At 35.3% G+C, this 21,230-nt stretch overlaps 1 protein-coding gene across 2 annotated transcripts in view; it reads left to right on the forward strand.

Annotated features, from left to right (window-relative positions):
* TNPO1 (transportin 1) overlaps positions 1-21,230 on the forward strand; it is a 54,934-nt gene that overhangs the window by 23,403 nt on the left and 10,301 nt on the right. The window contains exons 9-22 of one of the 2 annotated variants that reach the window (XM_005858010.2): positions 395-513; positions 3,462-3,522; positions 3,938-4,106; positions 7,847-7,999; positions 9,249-9,474; positions 9,937-10,108; positions 11,211-11,297; positions 13,048-13,155; positions 13,289-13,447; positions 13,528-13,615; positions 15,960-16,058; positions 16,262-16,357; positions 19,187-19,262; positions 20,134-20,233. In XM_005858010.2, coding sequence (XP_005858072.1) covers positions 395-513; positions 3,462-3,522; positions 3,938-4,106; positions 7,847-7,999; positions 9,249-9,474; positions 9,937-10,108; positions 11,211-11,297; positions 13,048-13,155; positions 13,289-13,447; positions 13,528-13,615; positions 15,960-16,058; positions 16,262-16,357; positions 19,187-19,262; positions 20,134-20,233 — 1,713 coding nt within the window. Of the gene's footprint in view, positions 1-394; positions 514-3,461; positions 3,523-3,937; positions 4,107-7,846; positions 8,000-9,248; positions 9,475-9,936; positions 10,109-11,210; positions 11,298-13,047; positions 13,156-13,288; positions 13,448-13,527; positions 13,616-15,959; positions 16,059-16,261; positions 16,358-19,186; positions 19,263-20,133; positions 20,234-21,230 lie in introns of those variants that run through there. The other variant, XM_005858011.2, reaches the window with a different exon arrangement.

The raw sequence follows: 21,230 nt of genomic DNA on the forward strand, positions 1-21,230 counted from the left end.
CGAATTTCATGCACCGGGCCTCTAGTATGTTATAAAAAGATTCTTCATTTTAAGAAAGGTTTAATGGAGGTTTTTATTTTGCTGTTTCTACAAAGACTTAATGTTTGATTATTAATACTCATATTTTAAAAAATCTCAGTGGTTTCATAAAACAAAACACATCCATACAGAACAGCTAAATAATAATGCATTGAATACTTTGCATTTGGCAACATTCGAGAGCAGCAGTTCTTAAGTTTGGTTGCATTTTAAAATTAACTAGGAAGCTTTTTTAAAAATTGTAAACCCTAGATTGAAACGGGCCATAGCAAAGGACTATTAACTTGCTGTAATAGAGGCTTATTTTAATTGCATGATTTTAACTGATTAATATTAAGGCTCCTTTTTTTTACAGTACATGCTACTGAGGACCCAAGATCAAGATGAAAATGTGGCTTTAGAAGCCTGTGAGTTTTGGCTAACTTTGGCTGAGCAACCAATATGCAAAGATGTACTTGTAAGACACCTTCCTAAGTAAGTGTTCCTTCTTATGAATTCTACCTTGTTCTTAAATTTAACAGTGATTCCTCACTTTTGTATTTTTGGTTGAATTCTTCTATCATCGGGGAGTTAAGTTCTAAAGAAGTCAAACTTAATTTTATTGTTGGTATTAGTAAAGAGATTTTTCAAGAAGCGACTAAATTTCTTTAAAATCATGTGAGCATGGTTTATTCTAAGTCATACTTAATTTTGGATAATTTATGACACAGTTTTCATTTTTTTTATATAAATCTTGTAATTTGACCATGGATTCTGGTGGGGTTTTTACCAAAGAAAATGATTTCCCACTAGTTGTGATGTTATGAAATTTTTGGTTAACCTATTGTTAAGGTTGTTTTAACCCAATGAATGCTGTTGGATCAGGGTTTTGTTTGTATGTTTTTTCCAGTTTTATTGAGATACTAGAAGCCCGTTGCACAAAGATTCGCGCAATAAGCTTTCCTTCCCCTGGCTGCCGGCACCGGTTTTCCTCCGGCACCTGGGACCCAGGCCTTTGGTCCAGCTGCAGCGAGACTTGGCTTCTCCGCTGTGGCCACAGTGTAGAAGTCAAGCCTCTTCAGTCTTCAGTCTTCATTCCAGCCGGAGCCTTCAGTTTTCACTCCGTGCCTGCGTATGCAAATTAACTGCCATATTTGTTGGGTTAATTTGCATAGTTGCTCTGATGGGCTGGTGGGCGTAGCAGAGTGACACCAATTTGCATGTTTCTCTTTTATTAGTGTAGATAGTTAACAAAACGTATTGGTTATAGATGTACAATGCAATGACTTAATCTGCATTAAAATCAGATATTTAAAAGTAATGCTTGCTAACGTTTGAAAAGTAAGTAATACAGTCTCATGGAAGAAAATTAAAATGCAGAAAACTTAAAATGTTTTGGATTTTCACCACCCTGAGTAATCACTGTTAGTATTTTTGATGTATTGTTACCATATACCAAAAACCATATATTCAGGCTATTTCAGGACAAATTACATTTGATAATGTATAAAACACTTAATGTAGCATCTAGCTATAGTTAGTGCTTAAAATTCTGATTATACTGTTCTGTGGTTTGCTCTTTTCAGTTCTTGAATGTTGTGTACTTTTCCTCCAGGTCATTAGTCTTTAAACTTTGAGAACTATTCCATCATAGTGTGTGCGTACCACATATATATGATTAACTTTTCTTCAGTTGTTGACTATTTAAGTTGTTTGCTCCTTTCTTTTTTTTTAACCAAATAATCCTGTAGTAAGCATCTTTTTTTGTTCGTAAGTGGTTATTTCTCTCACATAGAATTCCTAGAAATGATTTGTGCCAGGATCAAAGGACTGAACATTTTGGGATTCTTCATAAATATTCCAAATTGTTCTCTAGTGAAGTCATGCGGATTTACACCCCACTTAGAGTGTCCCATCGTGTCACAACTTTTATCAGCCATTAATTATAATTTCTCTAATCTTAACCATCTGGATGAGCAAAGAACAAAATCATTTGTTTTAATTTGTGCTAGTATTATCAGAGTTATGTATTTTTAGTATTTACAGTATTTGAATGTTCTCATTTTCATATAGTCAGTAAACTTCGCTTTCTTTTCCAATAAATTCTTTCCCCACCAAGAAAGCAATAATTTCACCTATATTTTATTCTAGTGTCTATCTGGAATTTATTTGGAAATAAAGTACACCACATGCTAAGCGGATTTTTTTTTTTCTTTAGGAAATCCATTTATTACTTTTCTCCCTAATGTGTGGTACCACTTTTATGATTTGCTTGTTTCTTAACATAGGATCATCTAATTCTAAGAGTTATATAAATCAATATTACTTTTTATAAAAACTGAAGAGCCTGTAACATTAGGAGATAGTGGTAAAAACACAATTATAGCAAGGTCCTCTAACTCTTATTACACTAATAAAACCTAGACATTCTTAAAGCAACCAAAACTTGAGTAGTAGCAGGCTAAAAAATCATCACTTCAAACATTAAACAACTAAAGCCAGTCATAAATATGTTTGACTTCTATGGCTGCATTTATTTTTAGTTGAAGTAATGCATTGTGATCCCCCACTGGGTGGCTCAGTTGATTGGAGCATTGTGTATACCAAATGGTTTCGGGTTCAATCAATCCCCGCTCAGGGAGTGTATAGGAGGCAACTGATCAATGTTTCTCTTTCCCCCTGCTCCCCTCTAAAAAAATTAATGGAAACATCCTTAGGTGAAGTTTTTTTTTTTTAAGCGAATGTTTGTTGGTATATTTGGGATAAATTCTTAGAGAAGAAATTGCTGTTCTTTTTATTTTTATTTCTAAGCACTATTAATCTTATCTCCTCTAAGATTCTATCTAGCGCAGTGGTTCTCAACCTTCTGGCCCTTTAAATACAGTTCCTCATGTTGTGACCCAACCATAAAATTATTTTCGTTGCTACTTCATAACTGTAATGTTGCTACTGTTATGAATCGTAATGTAAATATCTGATATGCAGGATGGTCTTAGGCGACCCCTGTGAAAGGGTCATTCGACTGCCAAAGGGGTCGTGGCCCACAGGTTGAGAACCGCTGAGGCGGATCTTGTACATGAGTTGTAAAAGGACTACAACATATATTAGGAATACTCATCGTTTGCGAAGGTCAGACAGCACAAAATATGCTCTAAGACAATGTTAGTGGTGGTTGTCTCGTTGGTTGTTTTTATTATTTATTAATTTTAGGGGGAAAGAGGCATGGATTTATTGTTCCGCTTATGCATTCTTTGGTTGTTCCTTATATGTGCCCTGACCAGGGATTGAACTTGATACCTTGGCATATCGGGATGACACACTAACCAACTGAGCTGCCGGCCAGGGCTTATCATTGGTATTATTGGTGTACAAAAATTTATTAAGACTCCTTCATAATTTTATTCATCTTTAGTTCCTTGTTTCATGAATTTGTTTTCTTATAGGTTGATTCCTGTGTTAGTGAATGGCATGAAGTACTCAGATATAGATATTATCCTACTTAAGGTAAGAAAACTGTTTTCTGGTGAATGAGGAATATTATTTTTATTGACTTAGTAAATCTTTGAATTCAACTAATAAAACATTTAGAGTAAATCCTATGTAAATAGGCTTCTGTTATATATATATTATGCTGCAGAGTTCAAAGACAGAAGCATAAAAATGCCTTAAATATTATCTGCATGGGATTTAGGTACTCTAGGTTATACCAGCCTGATGGGAGGCAATATAATGTGGTTGAAAGTACCTGATACCTAACAAGTGTCATGTCATAGTCTATTCCTCCCTTCACAAGGAAGGGGTGCACTTCAGAATCCTATGCATGACCCATCTCTAGGTATTCTGGTTCTTTCACTCATGTGCATATTATTAACCTATAATGATTATCACCAAAATTTTCCCTTTAAAAAAAAAAACACAGGGTGATGTTGAAGAAGATGAAACGATTCCTGACAGTGAACAGGATATAAGGCCACGTTTTCATCGATCAAGGACCGTGGCCCAGCAGCATGATGAAGATGGCATTGAAGAGGAAGACGATGATGACGATGAAATTGATGATGACGATACAATTTCTGACTGGAATCTAAGTAAGTTGGAGAGGGAAAAGCACAGTTGCCTGCTTTGGTAACAACTTTATTGAGGAATAATTTACATACCATACAATTCACCCATTAAACAGTGCAATTCAGTAGTTTTTAATGTATTCAGAGTTGTGCAACCATCACCACAGTAAATTTTGGGAAATTTTCATCACCCCAGAAAGTAACTCCATTCTCATTAGCAGTCATTTCCATTTTATCCGAGTCCCTCAGCCCTAAGTAACTACTAGTCTGTATTCTGTATATATGAATTTGACTGTTCTGGACTTTTCTATAAATGGAATCATACAATATGAGGTGTTTATGATTCACCCATGTTGTAGCATGTGGAAAAATAACTCATTGTATGGATTTATTACATTTTATTTATCCGTTTCTCAGTTGATGGACATTTGGTTGTTTCCCCCTTTTGGCTATTGTGAGTAATGATGCTGTGAACACTTCTGTAAAGTGTATGTGTGGATGTATGTTTTCAGTTCTCTTAAATATACGTATACTCAGGAGTGGGATTACTAGGTCATTTGTTAACTGCTTAACCTTTTGAGAAGCTACAAGGCTGTTTTCCAAAATGGCTCCACCACTAACTTTCCCACCATCAGTGTCTTAAGATTGCAGTTTCTTGCTTGCCAACAGTTGTTAACTTTTATCATAGCTGTCCTGGTATATGTGAAGTAGATATGGTTTTGGTTTGCATTTTTCTGATGGACCTGTTCTTATATTTATTTATTCTTTTTTTTTTTTTTATTGATTTTTTTTACAGAGAGGAAGGGAGAGGGATAGAGAGTTAGAAACATCGATGAGAGAGAAACATCGATCAGCTGCCTCCTGCACACTCCCCACTGGGGATGTGCCCGCAACCCAGGTACATGCCCTTGACCGGAATCGAACCTGGGACCTTTCAGTCCGCAGGCCTACGCTCTATCCACTGAGCCAAACCGGTTTCGGCTATTTATTTATTCTTTAAATATAATTCAGACTGTCATTTTTCAATTTGTTTGATATTATAAAATAGGGCCCAGCCAGTGTGGCTCAGTGGTTGAGCATCGACCTATGAACCAATAGTTCACAGTTCGATTCCCGGTCAGTGCACGTGCCTGGGATGCGGGTTTAATCCCCATTGTGGGTTGTGCAGGAGGCAGCCAATCAATGATTCTCTCATCATTGATGTTTCTATCTCTCTCTTCTTCTCCCTTCTTCTAAATATATTTTTTAAAAAAATAGGAACCATAACTTTGGCCATACACTTTCTGTTTACCTTACATAAACTTATTTTTGTACTAATTTGCATGAGGATTGGCTGATTATCATGGATAATTCTAAAATATAAATTGCTTTGTCATAGTCAGACTACAAAATATTTTTTTTAAATCTCTGTTCATTTTAATCCTTAGCTGCAAGTCCACATCATTTGTGGGCATTCTAGACCACACTCTAATTAAAAACTGTTGGGAGGAACCTAGATACCTGTGTTTTGCTTGCTTGCGTACTGGTTTTTAAAACTCCACTGCTTTAGTTCAGGATTACTCAACCTCAGCACTAATGACATTTTGGGTCACATGACTTTGTTGTGGGGGCTATCCTGCACGTTATAGGATGTTTGCCAGCAGCCCACGTGCACACGCGCACGCATACACACATACACACACACACACACACAATTGTGATAACCAACAAATGTCTCGAGGCGTTGCCATGTTTCCTCTGGGAAATAAAACTGCCCCCAGTGAGAACCACTGCTGTAATTCAGAGTGCTTGGATTTCTAGTAACTATGAAGTGGTTGAGGACATGAATCATCAGCCTGGACTGTGTAATTCATTTGGTTAAATAACTACCAGTTAGAGTGCCTAACGTACCTAGCACTAGGCCAAGAACTTAGCATGCATATCACATTTACTCTTTCTGGCAGCCTTCCGTAGGTAAGGAAACTGCAAAAAGAGAAACTTGCCCATGGGCAGCATAGCTAGTAGTGCTGACACATCTAGTATTAGAACCCAAATCTCACTTTCACAAGTTACCTCCCACTGTATCCTTGCTTTCATGTTGAGGGTGGGGTGGATTAACATTATAATATAGATAACTCTTCAAAAGTAATAATGTACACTTGATTGGGGGATACTTCCTCTTTACATCTCACCCATCTCTATATCCTTCCAGAAGTTTTTCTGTGCACATACAGAAAAACATGTATATCTTTTTTAGGAGAAAAGGCTGAAAAAATGAAATCAGATTATGTGTACTCTGCTGGTTCTTTTCCATATCTATATATATAAAAGCCTGATATGCTAAGTGTCCCTCCTACCGTCCGACCAGTTGCTGTGATACACACTGACCACCAAGGGGCAGACACTCAACGCAGTAGCTGCCGAGCTGCAGTGACTTGGCAGCAGCAGTTCTCGGGTGACGCACCCCGAAACCAGAGAGGAGGGAGTCCAATTCCTCACAGGGCTGCGCGATTCCATCTTTACCCGTGGGTTATGTTGTTGCTGGAGCACTGTGGGTCCTGGATCTGGCTTACTGCACACTTGCATTTGTGTTTCCACACCCTGTACGACAGCAACTTTGCAGAGTGCCCTCTCGCACTCCAGGACCCCTCCGGGGATATCGGAGGGCCAATTTCAGCCCGATCTTCGCAGGCCAGGCCTAGGGACCCTACCTACCGGAGGGACCCCGCTCACTCCACAGATGCCTTTTGAGCTACGGCACCAACCCAGGTGCAACCGGCCTGGGAGAGACCACAGGAGGTTGGCTCCAGGGCATGTCTGGCTCATCTCGCCCAGTCCCACCCCGCCGGTCACCTTCTAATTAATTTCCTTTCCATGTGCATGAATCCATGCATCAGGTCACTAATATGCTAAGTGTTAGACCTGTTTCTATGACACGCACTGACAACCAGGGTGCAGACACTCAACACAGGAGCTGCCCCCTGGTGGTCGGTGTGCTCCCACAGGGGGAGCACTGCTCAGCCAGAAGCTGGGCTCACAGCTGGCGAGTGCAGCAGCAGTGGTGGGAGCCTCTCCCGCCTCCGTGGCAGGCAGCACAAGGGTATCTGACTGAGGGCTTAAGTCGTCAGTCGGACATCCCCCGAGGGCTCCCAGACTGCAAAAGGGCGCAGGCCAGGCTAAGGGATCCCTGAGTGGACGAATGTCGTGTACCGGGCCTCTAGTATCGTATAACATTCTATATCTTTAGATTTCATCTGTTTTATGGCAGCATAATCATTTGCAGGGATCTACCATACAATATAACTTAAGACCCTTATTGATGAGTAGTTATTACTTCTTGTCAACATAACAGCTTTTTTTAAAGAATGGATATTACCATTGTCTAATACTTTGTAATCATTTATTTTGCCTAGTTCACATTGGGGAAAATTTGGACACAATTATATTTTTGTTCTTTTCTAAATTATTGTGTTAAATGAAATCTGTGTTGTTATATAGTCTGATAGTCAATAGTTTCTTAGTCTATAAAGAATGTTTTCTAGCATATTTTATGCATCATGTATTGGCAACTTTTGTTCCAATTTATAGTTTGTTTGCTGATTCTTGGTCATAAAAACATACTCTTGTTAATAGAATTTTTTTCATGTGACAGTCTCCAATTTAACTGAATTCTTTGAAACTCTGTAAAGGTATGAATAAAGTGTACAGCAATACTCATTTTACATATGTATAACTAAACAGTAATAGAGGTTAATGTAATATTTTTGAATTAAATATTTCCTTAGGAAAATGTTCTGCTGCTGCCTTAGATGTTCTTGCAAATGTGTATCGTGATGAGCTTTTGCCACATATTTTGCCCCTTTTGAAAGAATTACTTTTTCATCATGAATGGGTTGTTAAAGAATCAGGCATCTTGGTTTTAGGAGCAATTGCTGAAGGTAAGTCTTAAGTCACATTTGAAATATAGAGTGCCAATGCTACTAGGCTATTTTAAGAAATTGTTACTCTATAAGCAAAGACTATTTATTGACTCAAATTTATATGCTTTGCTCTTGTTTTCCTGATGTGGGGTAGAGAAAACTATGATCCACATTAACCTTGAATAGGATATTTGAATCCAAAAGCCATCTTAGAAAGTGTTTGCTTTAGACTGGTTAACAATTATTAACTAAATAGCCATCGGCTTGCTTCTAACCCCAGCCAAATATTTTGCAAATGCTTTTGTTATGATAAAGGAAATAGAATGAGAGGACAAGGACTCTGATGTCAGAAGCATTACCATTGCTAGAAAAACAACTTCGTTCCATAAATAAGTATAAAAAATACTGTAAGTCAGTGATGGCGAACCTTTTGAGCTCAGCATGTCAGCATTTTGAAAAACCTTAACTTAACTCTGGTGCCGTGTCACATATAGAAATTTTTTTATATTTGCAACCATAGTAAAACAAAGACTTATATTTTTTATATTTATTTTATATATTTAAATGCCATTTAACAAAGAAAAATCAACCAAAAAAAATGTTTTCCCGTGTCACCTCTGACACGCGTGTCATAGGTTCGCCATCACTGTTGTAAGTCAAGAGTGTCATCATTCTCCACTAGTATAAGGGTTATTATTCTGTCCTTAGTTGTAAACATCTATCTAGAAGAACTTGAAGCATCTTAAAGGCAGTTCTGAAAGTCATAATTTGTGCCGAAACCGGTTTGGCTCAGTGGATAGAGCGTCGGCTTGCGGACTGAAAGGTCCCAGGTTCGATTCCGGTCAAGGGCATGTACCTGGGTTGCGGGCACATCCCCAGTAGGAGATGTGCAGGAGGCAGCTGGTCGATGTTTCTCTCTCATCGATGTTTCTAGCTCTCTATCTCTCTCCCTTCCTCTCTGTGAAAAATCAATAAAATATATTTTAAAAAAAAATTTAAAAAAAAATAAATAAAAAAAAAATAAAAGTCATAATTTGTGTGGCAGAAGTAAAATGAGCTTTCTTTACCCTGTTGGAAGATACTTAAGAGCAGTTAGGTCTCATTTCAGTTTTTAATAATTTTAGAACAGATTATTACAGTATATTTATTACAGTGGAGGTGATCTGAATATTTTTCATGGATGCGTGTGTCAGTTTAATATTTACTGAAAGGGCTTTTTAACCATATTTTAGCATTTTCTGAAAGTTTTTGGTGATTTTTTTCCTAGGTTGTATGCAAGGCATGATTCCATACTTGCCTGAGCTCATTCCTCACCTTATTCAGTGCCTCTCTGATAAAAAGGCTCTTGTACGTTCCATAACGTGCTGGACTCTGAGCCGCTATGCACATTGGGTAGTCAGCCAGCCCCCAGACACTTACCTGAAGCCATTAATGACAGAATTGCTAAAGCGTATCCTGGATAGCAACAAGAGAGTACAAGAAGCTGCCTGCAGGTAGGACAGATTCATAACAAAATGTTCATTCTGTGGGAAAGGAGTGGGAATGTCAATGAGAAACTAATTTTCAACCTTGTATGAAATATTGGTATTAAACCATTAATGCGGTTTTTATTATTATCTGTAGCTTACACCTTATGATTTTGTAAATACAAATGTGATTAACTAGATATCAGCTTTTGTGTTTCTGAAACTTTTTTCCCCTCTCACTGGCTGTGACAACAGTATAATTATCTTGCAGCCTAATTTCCATGGGTGTCTGGAGTGGTGCTGGCAAGGGCTGTACTCTTGAAGCAATAACAAAGTTAGAGCCGATTCACATTAGTCTGTAGGTCAACTACTGTAACTCCACAGAAAGTCCCTCAGTGACCTGTCATCTGTCACTTAGTGTACCTACTTGAGTAGCTGTTAAACTGTTCCTTTTCCCAACACTAATATTCTCTTTCTTTCTAATTACAGTGCCTTTGCTACCCTAGAAGAGGAGGCTTGCACAGAACTTGTTCCTTACCTTGCTTATATACTTGATACCTTGGTCTTTGCATTTAGCAAATACCAGCATAAGAACTTGCTCATTCTTTATGATGCCATAGGAACATTAGCAGATTCAGTAGGACATCATTTAAACAAACCAGTAAGTGTCTGTGATTAACTATTATGAAAATAAATATGTGCTTGGTTTGGAAATTAACAGCAGCATCTCACATGAATGCAAAACACTTTGTAGACTGACTAAAGGAAAAGGGATAAAGGTTTTATACCCTGTAAAATTTAAAGTATTGTATCTACCACTTTATAAATACTGTAGCTTTAGAGTATCACGTCTAGACATTTTTGTTTTCTTACCAGAATTTTCAAGTATGGGGAATACACTAGATAAAACAATTAGAAATTGGGGTAATAGGTTAAAAATGCTAAATAGTGATTGATACAGAAGAAATATGGCTAGGGATCCAAACTGTCTCTAGTAGTGTTCAGAGTAGAAGAAGAGTATGGGATTGGATTTGTAGTATTAGAATTTTAATATAGCTCAAAATTCCCTGCTAAGGAATAGATTTTGTTTATGATTGCTACATGGCAATTCTTAAGAAATTGTCTGTGTTTATAAGTTATACTTAAAACTTGATGCAAGACACTTGGTTTGTGGGTTTACTTTGATATTGGTTGGTTGTTTTGTTTGGAGGGGGGTTCTTCTGAATGACTCTTAAATCAAAACCTTTAGAATGACTCTTAAATCAGAACCTTTAGAATCGCGGCCCCTTGTTTAATATTATTACTACATTTATTTACTTGGTTTTATGGATTCTTCCGTTTAAATAAAGATACTTAAATGATTACGAATCTTTTTCTACAAATGCCCCAATAAGGTAAACCTGTCCTTTCTAACATACTGTACAACTAGAGCCATATTACACGTCACAAGTGCCAGAATTAAAAAATTCAGTCACTAAAGAGTAAAACTTACATGAATCATTCTTGATTGTGATCGAGTAATTTTTATGTATGGTATATTTGTATATATTTCAAAAAGGATAAAAGATGACTTAAAACTAGAACAAAGTCATATAAATTAAAAAGATAGGCAAAATAAAAATTTTAAAGGTGCAGAGTCTTAAAATACATTCTGTAATTATTTTACACAATTACTCTAAATGGGTTTTAATTTTCATAGACTCAAAATGGACTTGTTAACGTATGACAGTGGAGCTTTATGTGTTTTTTATTATTGTAAATAGGAATATATTCAGATGCTAATGCCTCCACTGATCCAGAAATGGAACATGTTAAAGGATGAAGATAAAGATCTCTTCCCTTTACTTGAGGTATGCTAAACTGGTAACATTTATTTTATCTGTGTTTTATCAAAAAAACATGTCCAAATCTAAATGGTGTTTAAAAATTTTACAACCTGAACTATTTCTGTAAAATGCTGGATAAATATGTAACTTCTCATTACTTTAATTATGGTGCACCTATACTAAGAAATATTGTTAAATTATATGTTTTCTAACCTGTTCTTCTTTGGTTGTTGTTAATTCTCACCCGGGGATATTTTTTCCATTGATTTTAAGAGAGTAGAAGGGAGGGAGAGGGAGAGAGAAATATCAATGTGACATTGATTGGTTGCCTCCTGCATGTGCCCCAACTGGGGCTAGGGATCGAACCTGCAACCCAGGTACGTGCCCTTGACTGGGAATCAAACCCGCAACCGTTTGGTTTCCAGGTGATGCTCTAACCACTGATCCAAGCTGGCCAGGGCTCTAATCTGCTCTTCTTAATTGATAATAAATTATCATGGAGATCTTCCCATATCATATACATCTATCTCTAATCATTTCTTGATATAGATATATAGCTATACCATAATTAATACACAAATGATACTTGGGTAATGCCAGTTTGAACTGCAAAGGTCTGGTTATATGCATATTTTCCCCCATAAAAGCCTGTACTGTTTTTTATCCCCTTTTGGGAGTCCATGGATGTGGAGGGCTGACTAGATGCCTTTGATATACCTTGTTTTTTATGGGATTTTGATATCATAGGGGGTGTCCTGGAAATAATATCCTGAGGATACCAAGGGACAACTTAAGTTTGGAGAGAGTCAAAAGTTGAGGTTGGCGCCCCTAAACCCTGCATAGTTCAAAGGTCAACTACAGTTTAATTTTTTTTACATATCTATTATATTAGACACATATACTCACATATATATGTGACGTAGCATTAGGACTTGATGCTAATAAAGAGAGACTTCACTTTGTACCCTTTCTGTCTAGTTTGAAATTTTATTCTATGTATACTAAATACTTATTAATTAAAAAGAAATTTTATATATTTAAATAACTCAGCACACTATCAAATGTGGTAACTTAAACCTAAATGACTTGATATTGGTAGAGCCATTTCAGTCATTGTCATTCTTGTTCCCCCTATCATTTTACGGGTCATACTTCTGCCATGGATTGTCCCTAGCCAAGAAGTATAAACTTCTGGGACCAAGAGCAGTAACTAATTCTGGGTCCAGCAACACAAGAAGAGTTATTATGGCTAAATAAGCAGGGGCTCAGAATGTGCTCAGTAAAGTCCACCTACATCATTTACCAGAATGGGAGGATAAGTAAATATATCTCTAATATTTGAGTAAAAAATAGGAATATATAAACTTAATCTGTTCTTGACAGGTGACATTCATTATAGAAACTTTTATAATTGATTTTGAGTGAGAGAGCAAGGGGGAGAGAGAAACATTTATGTGAGAGTGTAACATGCATCTGCTGCCACCTGCATGCCCACATGTGCCCTGACCAGAATCGAAGGTGCACAGGATAACACCCAACCAACTGAGCCACAAAAGCCAGGGCTAGAAACTGCTTTTTTACATTTTTTTTTTTTTTCTGAGGAAACCTCCGGCTGGCAAACTTAACAGCAATGTGTGGCATCCAGGTGAGAGGTTTGAAAAGACTAGTAGAGCAAGCTCAGAAATAACCTGGATCTGAATTAGTATACTTTAAAGCATTTATCATAATGTTAACTATACCCATAAATTTTACACTCATGCTTTATTCTTTCTAGTGCCTATCTTCAGTTGCCACAGCCCTGCAGTCTGGCTTCCTTCCATACTGTGAACCTGTGTATCAGCGTTGTGTAAACCTAGTACAGAAGACTCTTGCACAAGCCATGGTATTTAAAAAAAAAAATTGTATCTCTTTCTTGGCATCATAAGCATTTTTCTAAGGAGACGCATAATGTATACAAATGAATTTTTCAACAATTGATTCAAAGTAATTTTTCAAAAAATTGTGTCTAATTTCAGTTGAACAATGCTCAACCAGATCAATATGAGGCTCCAGATAAAGATTTTATGATAGTGGCTCTTGATTTACTCAGTGGCCTGGCTGAAGGACTTGGAGGCAACATTGAACAGCTAGTAGCCCGAAGTAACATTCTAACACTAATGTATCAGTGCATGCAGGTGAGACCTGTTAAAGTAAAATGAATTGAAACCTGGTTCTCTGTATCACATTTGGGTTAATTTCTGCTTATTTCTTATAGGATAAAATGCCAGAAGTTCGACAGAGTTCCTTCGCCCTGTTAGGTGATCTGACAAAAGCTTGCTTTCAGCATGTTAAGCCTTGTATAGGTAGGAATATTTTCTACTGCTATGATGTGATTTTAATGTCAGCTATGTTTTTTATTATTAAAATGTAATTTCATGGAATCCCAACATTTATAAATGTACATTTGACTGGTTAAAGCTTCATTGATTGAAGGAGGAAGGACAGGAACTCGTGTTCTTTGTTCCCTTGAACTCACCATTACTCAGCAGCCTTTTATTAGGTTTTCTCATGATAAAGCAGCATACTTTTTCAGATATCATAGGATACTTTTCAAGCAATTTACTTAAGAAGTAAATAATGATTTGCTTCTGTTTTAATACCATAGCATTTGTCTTAGTCTTCTGTGAAGATAACAAGGGATTTATTGAATAATGTAACCTGAATTGCTGTCAAATCCATGGGTTAAATGGGATTTTGGTTACTTTTTTTTTCCCTTCATTTCTATATCCCATCTTTTTTGGATGAGTTATTTATACATGATTTAATAAACCTTGGTTTAAAACATTGACCTAAAAGGTTTTTTCATTTCATACAGTTGTGCTTTGGAGTTTTTTCTTTTCCAGTTTTTTTGCGATAGAGTTGATACATAACATTCTGTAGCTTACGGTATACGGCATGATTTGATATGTTGTACACCTTATGTATATATTATGAAATGATTACCACAACAAGTTTAATTAAAATCCATCACCTCAAAAAGTTAAAAATATTGTTTTTCCTTGTGATAAGAACTTTTAAGATCTGCTCTTTAGCAACTTTAAAATATACACTACAGAATTGTTCACTATAGTTATCATGTCATACATTACATCCCCAGAACTTATTTCTTATAGACTGGAAGTTTCTTCACCCAATTCCCAGTTGTACTTTTGTGAAAAATAATTGTATTCTGAACTTTGAGTAATAACATTAATTACGATATATTTTTAAAAATCATGAAGTTCAAGCCTAACTACTCTAAATGAAAGTGTATTGAATTCTTGTTTTGTGTGAAGCTTGTTCTTACAAATATTAACCATCTAACTGAGTTTTTATGAGTTTAAACTTGTATGAAAGGATTTCATTCTTTTGTAAGACTTTTATAGATCATGTGTCCCTTCTTTAGGGGTACACAATGTCTAGTTCTCTCTTTTTTTATGTTACCAATAATAATGATTATTTTCTAGATTGCTGATTCTCAACCAGGGCAATTCTGTGTGCTGCCCCCCTCCCGCAAAACATTTTTTTTCTTGTAAAAATATTTTTTTATTGATCTCAAAAGAGGGGGAAAAGGGGGAGAGTGTTAGAAACATCAATGATGAGAGAGAATCATTGATTGGCTGCCTCCTGCATGCCCCCTACTGGGGATTGAGCCTGCAACCCAGGCATGTGTCCTTGACCAGAATTGAACCTGGGATCCTTCATTCCACAGGCTAGGGCTCCCACAGAACATTTTGTTTAACCCTAGGGGTGTGTTGCTGGTATATAGGGCATTGAGGCAAAAGAAGTTGCCCAAAGTCCTACAAGGCACGCGACAGCCCCACACACAAACAGAATAATCTGGCCCAAATGATCAGTGTTGCTAAAATTGAGAAACCCTGGTTTTTAGATCCACTGATTTTTAAAAATTATATTCTAATTCTTCATTTAATAGTGAGAATACATATGCAGAGACATTTTCCATATCAATAAATTATTTCCCTGAAGTACACATTCTATAGGAGAGGCAGGATCATTGCTTGATTCTCATTTGCTAGTTTTCAAAATAATGAATTGATTCCCAGTATCTATATTATGTTTCAGAGTTTAGCTTGTGTTTGTTTTTTGAGTGAACCCAAATTGTCCTACCTGTAAGCATTGGTAGCTTAAGTTGGCTCCTGTGTTCTTTGTGGTATAATAAACTAGTACAGATTTGTTGGGTACATTTCCTGCCCTTAATCTGCAGTGAAACATTTCTCTGAGACCTTCGTTCCTTTTAAGTGCAAAATGATACTGAGAGACCACAATCTGAGCACTAGGGTAAAAGTTACTTTAAAAACCAAAATCACTGCTTTTTAAAAAAAATTGTGCATGTGATATAAACTAGCTTTGAAAAAAAGTTGTAATGTATCATGCTTCCCTTACCTTTGAGTTTTCTCAGTCTGATGACAAGAGTACTATGCCAACTCTTTTTAGTGAAACCTGAAATATTCCAAATCTTATGTTTCCTGATCTACTTCATATGAAAGTTCTGATATTGCCTCTCTCAGTTTCTTAAGATAAATATTTACCAACACCTTTAAAATATTGCTATTTCTTGCCTGCATTTCAGTTTCCACCTAGTAGGTTTTCTTTAAAGCATAATACACTGCTGTTGATAAGTATACATTTTAAAACATTTTTTTCTAGCTGATTTCATGCCAATATTGGGAACCAACCTAAATCCAGAGTTCATATCAGTCTGTAATAATGCCACATGGGCAATTGGAGAAATCTCCATTCAAATGGGTAAGATTTTTTTCTTGTTCTTTAAAAGTGTAAGTTTTTAAATGCCTTAATATTTTTGTAATTGCCTTTTTTATGTTTTGTTTTTAAATTTAAATTAGTTTTACATATTAATAATAGCATATGTCACAGTTAAAAAAGGAACCAAAGTTGGTATTTTAACATTGAAATTTTTCTTTTGTTTTTCTCTTTTGGGGATGATCTAGGTATAGAGATGCAGCCTTATATTCCTATGGTGTTGCACCAGCTTGTAGAAATCATTAACAGACCCAACACACCAAAGACGTTGTTAGAGAATACAGGTACCATATGACTGAACTGTTTTGGTGAAGAGAAAATTACTTGCCTTTTAATTTTAAATTAAGATGCATAGAGAAACCAAAGTTAGCTTTAGAAACCCAGCTTATTATTAACAGCTATTTTGGATTCTCGGTAAATGGAATGTACTGTTTTTAGCTGCATTCCATAACCAATCTTCAGAAACTTTTTTTTAAAAATCACCTTTTCCCCCTATTCTAGTGTCTTAATACTTCCTAAAATGGACCCCAGCTAAAATAAGGATGGAACAATATAAATTTTACTTTTATATTAATTCAGAGAGCAACTGGGAGCTGAAAGTAATGATTTTTTTTTAATCTGTAAAAATATAGCCAAAGATAGATTGCAATGTAGTGGCTAATTGGTTTATAATGGTGTATATACGTATGTATTTTCTATTTTGTGTATACTTTTCCTTCAAATTGAAGACTTAGGCAGTACTTTGTGGGATTTTTATTCAGGAGGCTAGTTTCTCTTTTGCATTTAGAGAGCATGTTTATATTAAAGAGTACCTTCCATACCATACTATAGAACACATTTCAGGGTGATTTCCTTCCACCTTCTTTGATTTTTGCTAATAATGATACAAGATAAAAATTTTGCCTTCAATCTGGCACATCTCTTTCTTTATATACTAAGATAATTCCAGTAATATATTCATAGTCAATGAAGGTCTTCCCAGAATATTGGACAAAGATTAAAATAAGGTTTTCTAAGTAAAAATTGTTTTCAAGGGCATTTTAATTTTATGTTTCTTAATTATAGAAAGCTCATTTTGGCCTAATGTGATTAAAATTGTTATGTTTATTGGTATGGAAGGAAATCTTTTAATTATGAAACAGTTATATGGCTGTTTGGCTGTATGGGTACTGTTTATATCATAAAGCGAATCAGATTTTCTTGCTAAAAAGTAAAAAAGTCTTTGTGTAGATGGTTATGAAATCCTGTCTGGTTTTTATCTCTTTAGAATGCAGTACCTATACATGACATTCAGATTTGGAACACTTGCCATTATAAAATTACTATTAAATCTAAAGAAACTTTCTATTTATTTTTAAATGTGAATGCGTAACTGCAAATAAATGTTGAGTGTAATGTATGTTAAAGTTTCTTGTGGGATATCAGCTGGTGAATTCCTTGAACAAATTGGCTGTATCTATAAGATTATATTCTAAGTATGATTCTACCCTAAGTAAATCAAAAGGTAGTTGGTAATACTTTGCAATTTGATATGATTAAGAAGCACACTTGGAATTCACTGGATTACTCTTAATACAAGTGGCTGCAGAAAATGTTTTATTTCCTTACCCAAAAAAGGAAGTAATTATTAAATAAAAATCATTGTCAGTGTCTAATATCTATAGATTTTAGCAACTTAATTATCATTATCTTATTATTTTGTAAAGCCAATTCCTTAGTGTGTGCAGTTATTTGCTTTTTTTCCAAATCAGTATATCCTACACTGAACTTTCTCAATGGACCATCATCTGCTTTATCGCATGTTTCATTGGATTGTTCATACTTGCCTGTTTAATGAGAATGTTGCATAGTTTGTGTCTTTTGAACATAGGTTTTCTTTCTCTTGCTTCATATGAATCTGCTGGATTTTAGTATTATCTGTGTAGTTTGCTTCAAGTAATCCTTAAACATTTTTCTTTACCCCTCACCCTTTTTTTATGAAAGGTTAACCTGTAAGTTTTTGAGAGAACACCATTAAAGCACTTCATGGTTTGTTTTCTGTTCGTGTTTTTCTTTTTTTTCACGTTGTGTATAAATGTATTTATATGTATGTATCTTTGAATTGCAGAATACAGTTCTGAGTTGCACTTGTTTTAGCCCTTTTAAGTATAAGGACTTCCTGAATTTTGATGGTGAATATATGTTTGATTAATTCCCATTTTGCATAGAATCTTAGCATGTAATCAGTACAATGTTTATCTACTTTGTGCTATGCCTTTTATAGCAAAGACAGAATATTTGTTCCTTTGGTCCACATATCACATGTCATTACAGTGGACTGTCTGAATTTCCTTTATGTCAATATGGTATGAAATTAGTGGACTATTACCTGAGTTGTTAATCACCATTAGAGAGTTTTCAGAATGGGATTTGACATAGCACAGCAATTTTTCAATCCATTCAGTGTGTACCATAATACCTAAAACTTGACAGTTGATTTTGACAGCAGGCAACCAATGGTCCACTGGTTTGTTTTGGAAATGTTAAACAAAACACTTTACCAAAGTTTGGATTAAATTCCTAGATAATTTTCAAAAATGGAAATCACTTATAAAAAGAGATGTGGAAAAGTGAGAAGGAAATTTTAACTGTTTTAACTGAGAAGTGTGTTTGAGTAGACAATTCAGAAATGTAATCATTCGCATTTGCTAATTATTGGAAAAAACATAGATTTCATTATTAAATTCTGAAATTTCAACTGGCTTTAACTGAAGAATTTCTAAATCAAATAATCGCTCATCTTTTTATTAACAGAAAGTATGATAAATTGACACTTCATTGAGCGAGAAAAGCAATTCATCATGGTTTTTGGTGTTCTCTCAATCTTTAAAGTTTTTTTAATTCCTTTTGTTTTTCCTTTTTCAAGAGTATGCCATATATGTTGCTGCCCCTTATTTTAGGGGGTGGTAGTAAACAGCACTGGTGAAATCTTATGTTTATTATCATACACAAATTCTGTTGGTTTCTGTTTCTGAGTTATTTGTTGTTTTTTCTTTATTTTTTCTCCTTCCCCCTCATTTGCTCATGTCTTGGTTGGCGTTTGGTGGTGTATAACCGTGATTGCGTTACCTTAGCAATAACAATTGGTCGTCTTGGTTACGTTTGTCCTCAAGAGGTGGCCCCCATGCTACAGCAGTTTATAAGACCCTGGTGTGTATTATTCAATCTTTTTTTTTTAATTCATTTTTCTTCACTCTTTCTTTCTCTTTCTATCTCACTTTTAGATATATTTTCAGTTGGTTACAAAAATCACAGTCCTTAATCATTGCCAACCATGTGACTAATCTTGTCCTATCAGGTTTGTGAGGTTTTCAGCAGCATCGTCATGTATATTTATTTTATGTTGTGGCTAACGACTAATTGATGCATGGGATAAGATTGTCACATGCTTGCTGTGTTAAGAAGCTTGATTACACATAAAAAGCATTTAAATATCCACCAGTAAAATAAAGATGCATGCAAATTCTATAAATTTAGGTTTTTGCATTATGTTTCCTTTTTATAATTAATTTGAAAACTTGAATTGCATTAAGAAATACATGTTTAAATTTATGTATAAAAATCTTATTTGCTTATTAATGTAAAAGTTAAACATCTACACCATAAGTTCTAAAATAATAGTTTATATTGTGGCAGTATATCCTATGTTCTGCTTCTTTTAATTGATAATCTTTCAATTCAGTCATTTTAGTGTTTAATGGAATACAAGTCATAATGCAGTCTTTTTTAAATTGGTAATTTACTCATGGCTCAAGCTCATTAATAGTTTAAATGAGAGATTAAAATCAATTGTCCATTTTATAGATGCAATCTATTAATAAGAAAATTTGAATTTTACGGCTTTTATTATTTGAAATTAGATGGGCCCACATTCAGGAAGTGTGAGAAAGTTAAGCTTTATGAAAATTCTTTTAATATAAACATTATACGGTGTTGCTTATTCCATTAAATACTGTTCATTAGTATTGTAATTGAAGCTGCTTCTTACTTAAATGCTAAACTCAATTCTATAATTTAATAGGTGCACCTCTCTGAGAAACATAAGGGACAATGAGGAAAAGGATTCAGCATTTCGTGGAATTTGTACCATGATCAGTGTGAATCCCAGTGGAGTAATTCAAGTAAGACGTTCCCAAGAATTTGTTCTTAACTTTTAATATTCTGAATATTTTGTCATGAAATGTAGTAGCAGATTGGGCGAATACATTTTCGTTCTTGTACTGAATAAAGCCAAAGCTTTGTTCATTCACATTTAGACCTCATTTATTTACTTTGTATATGTCTCCCATCCCTGAATATCAATTTGTTGAGTTTGAGGATACTTATACTTAAGAGAGTGACATAATAGTAGAATACTCTTTCTGTTACTTAGAATCAAACTGCCAAACTCAGTAGTGAGTAAAATAGAATAGTGAATCAGCCATTGAAACTAATTTTGAGAGCTTATGGTTTATTTATCCTTATTTTGTTTCCTGTCTTAATTCTTACTATGTTTAGACAGTTTTAGCATTAAAAAAAATTATCTGGCAATAGTATCAAGCATGAGTCTGACCAGATCTCTGAATCCAACTGCAAATTTGCAAGACACACAAAATAGAAACATGTTGATTGACACCATATATATGAAATCAATAAAATGGCCCTAACCGGTTTGGCTCAGTAGATAGAGCGTCGGCCTGCGACTGAAGGGTCCCAGGTTCGATTCCGGTCAAGGGCATGTACCTTGGTTGCGGGCACATCCCCAGTGGCCGGTGTGCAGGAGGCAGCTGATTGATGTTTCTCTCTCATCGATGTTTCTAACTCTCTATCCCTCTCCCTTCCTCTCTGTAAAAAAAATCAATAAAATATTTTTTTTTTAAATAAAATGCAAGCCATCGCACTCCCAATTAAAAGTCCCAGGTTCCTTAACAGATAAATTATAAAGGGTAAAAGTGTAAGCAGGGTTTTCAAGAAAGTGAGCATTCTCTTCCAAGAGATGGGTGTTTTAAACATTTTTTAATTGAGACCTTTTAATATTTTCTATCTTGTATTAAGTACTCTGTTGTTTAATTTAGGTTTATAAACATACATTACATTACCAGCTTATAAAATTCAGATTAATGTGGGTGACAGGCATTA

The sequence above is a fragment of the Myotis brandtii genome, unplaced genomic scaffold (assembly GCF_000412655.1).
Source record: "Myotis brandtii unplaced genomic scaffold, ASM41265v1 scaffold115, whole genome shotgun sequence".
Taxonomy (NCBI): domain Eukaryota; kingdom Metazoa; phylum Chordata; class Mammalia; order Chiroptera; family Vespertilionidae; genus Myotis; species Myotis brandtii.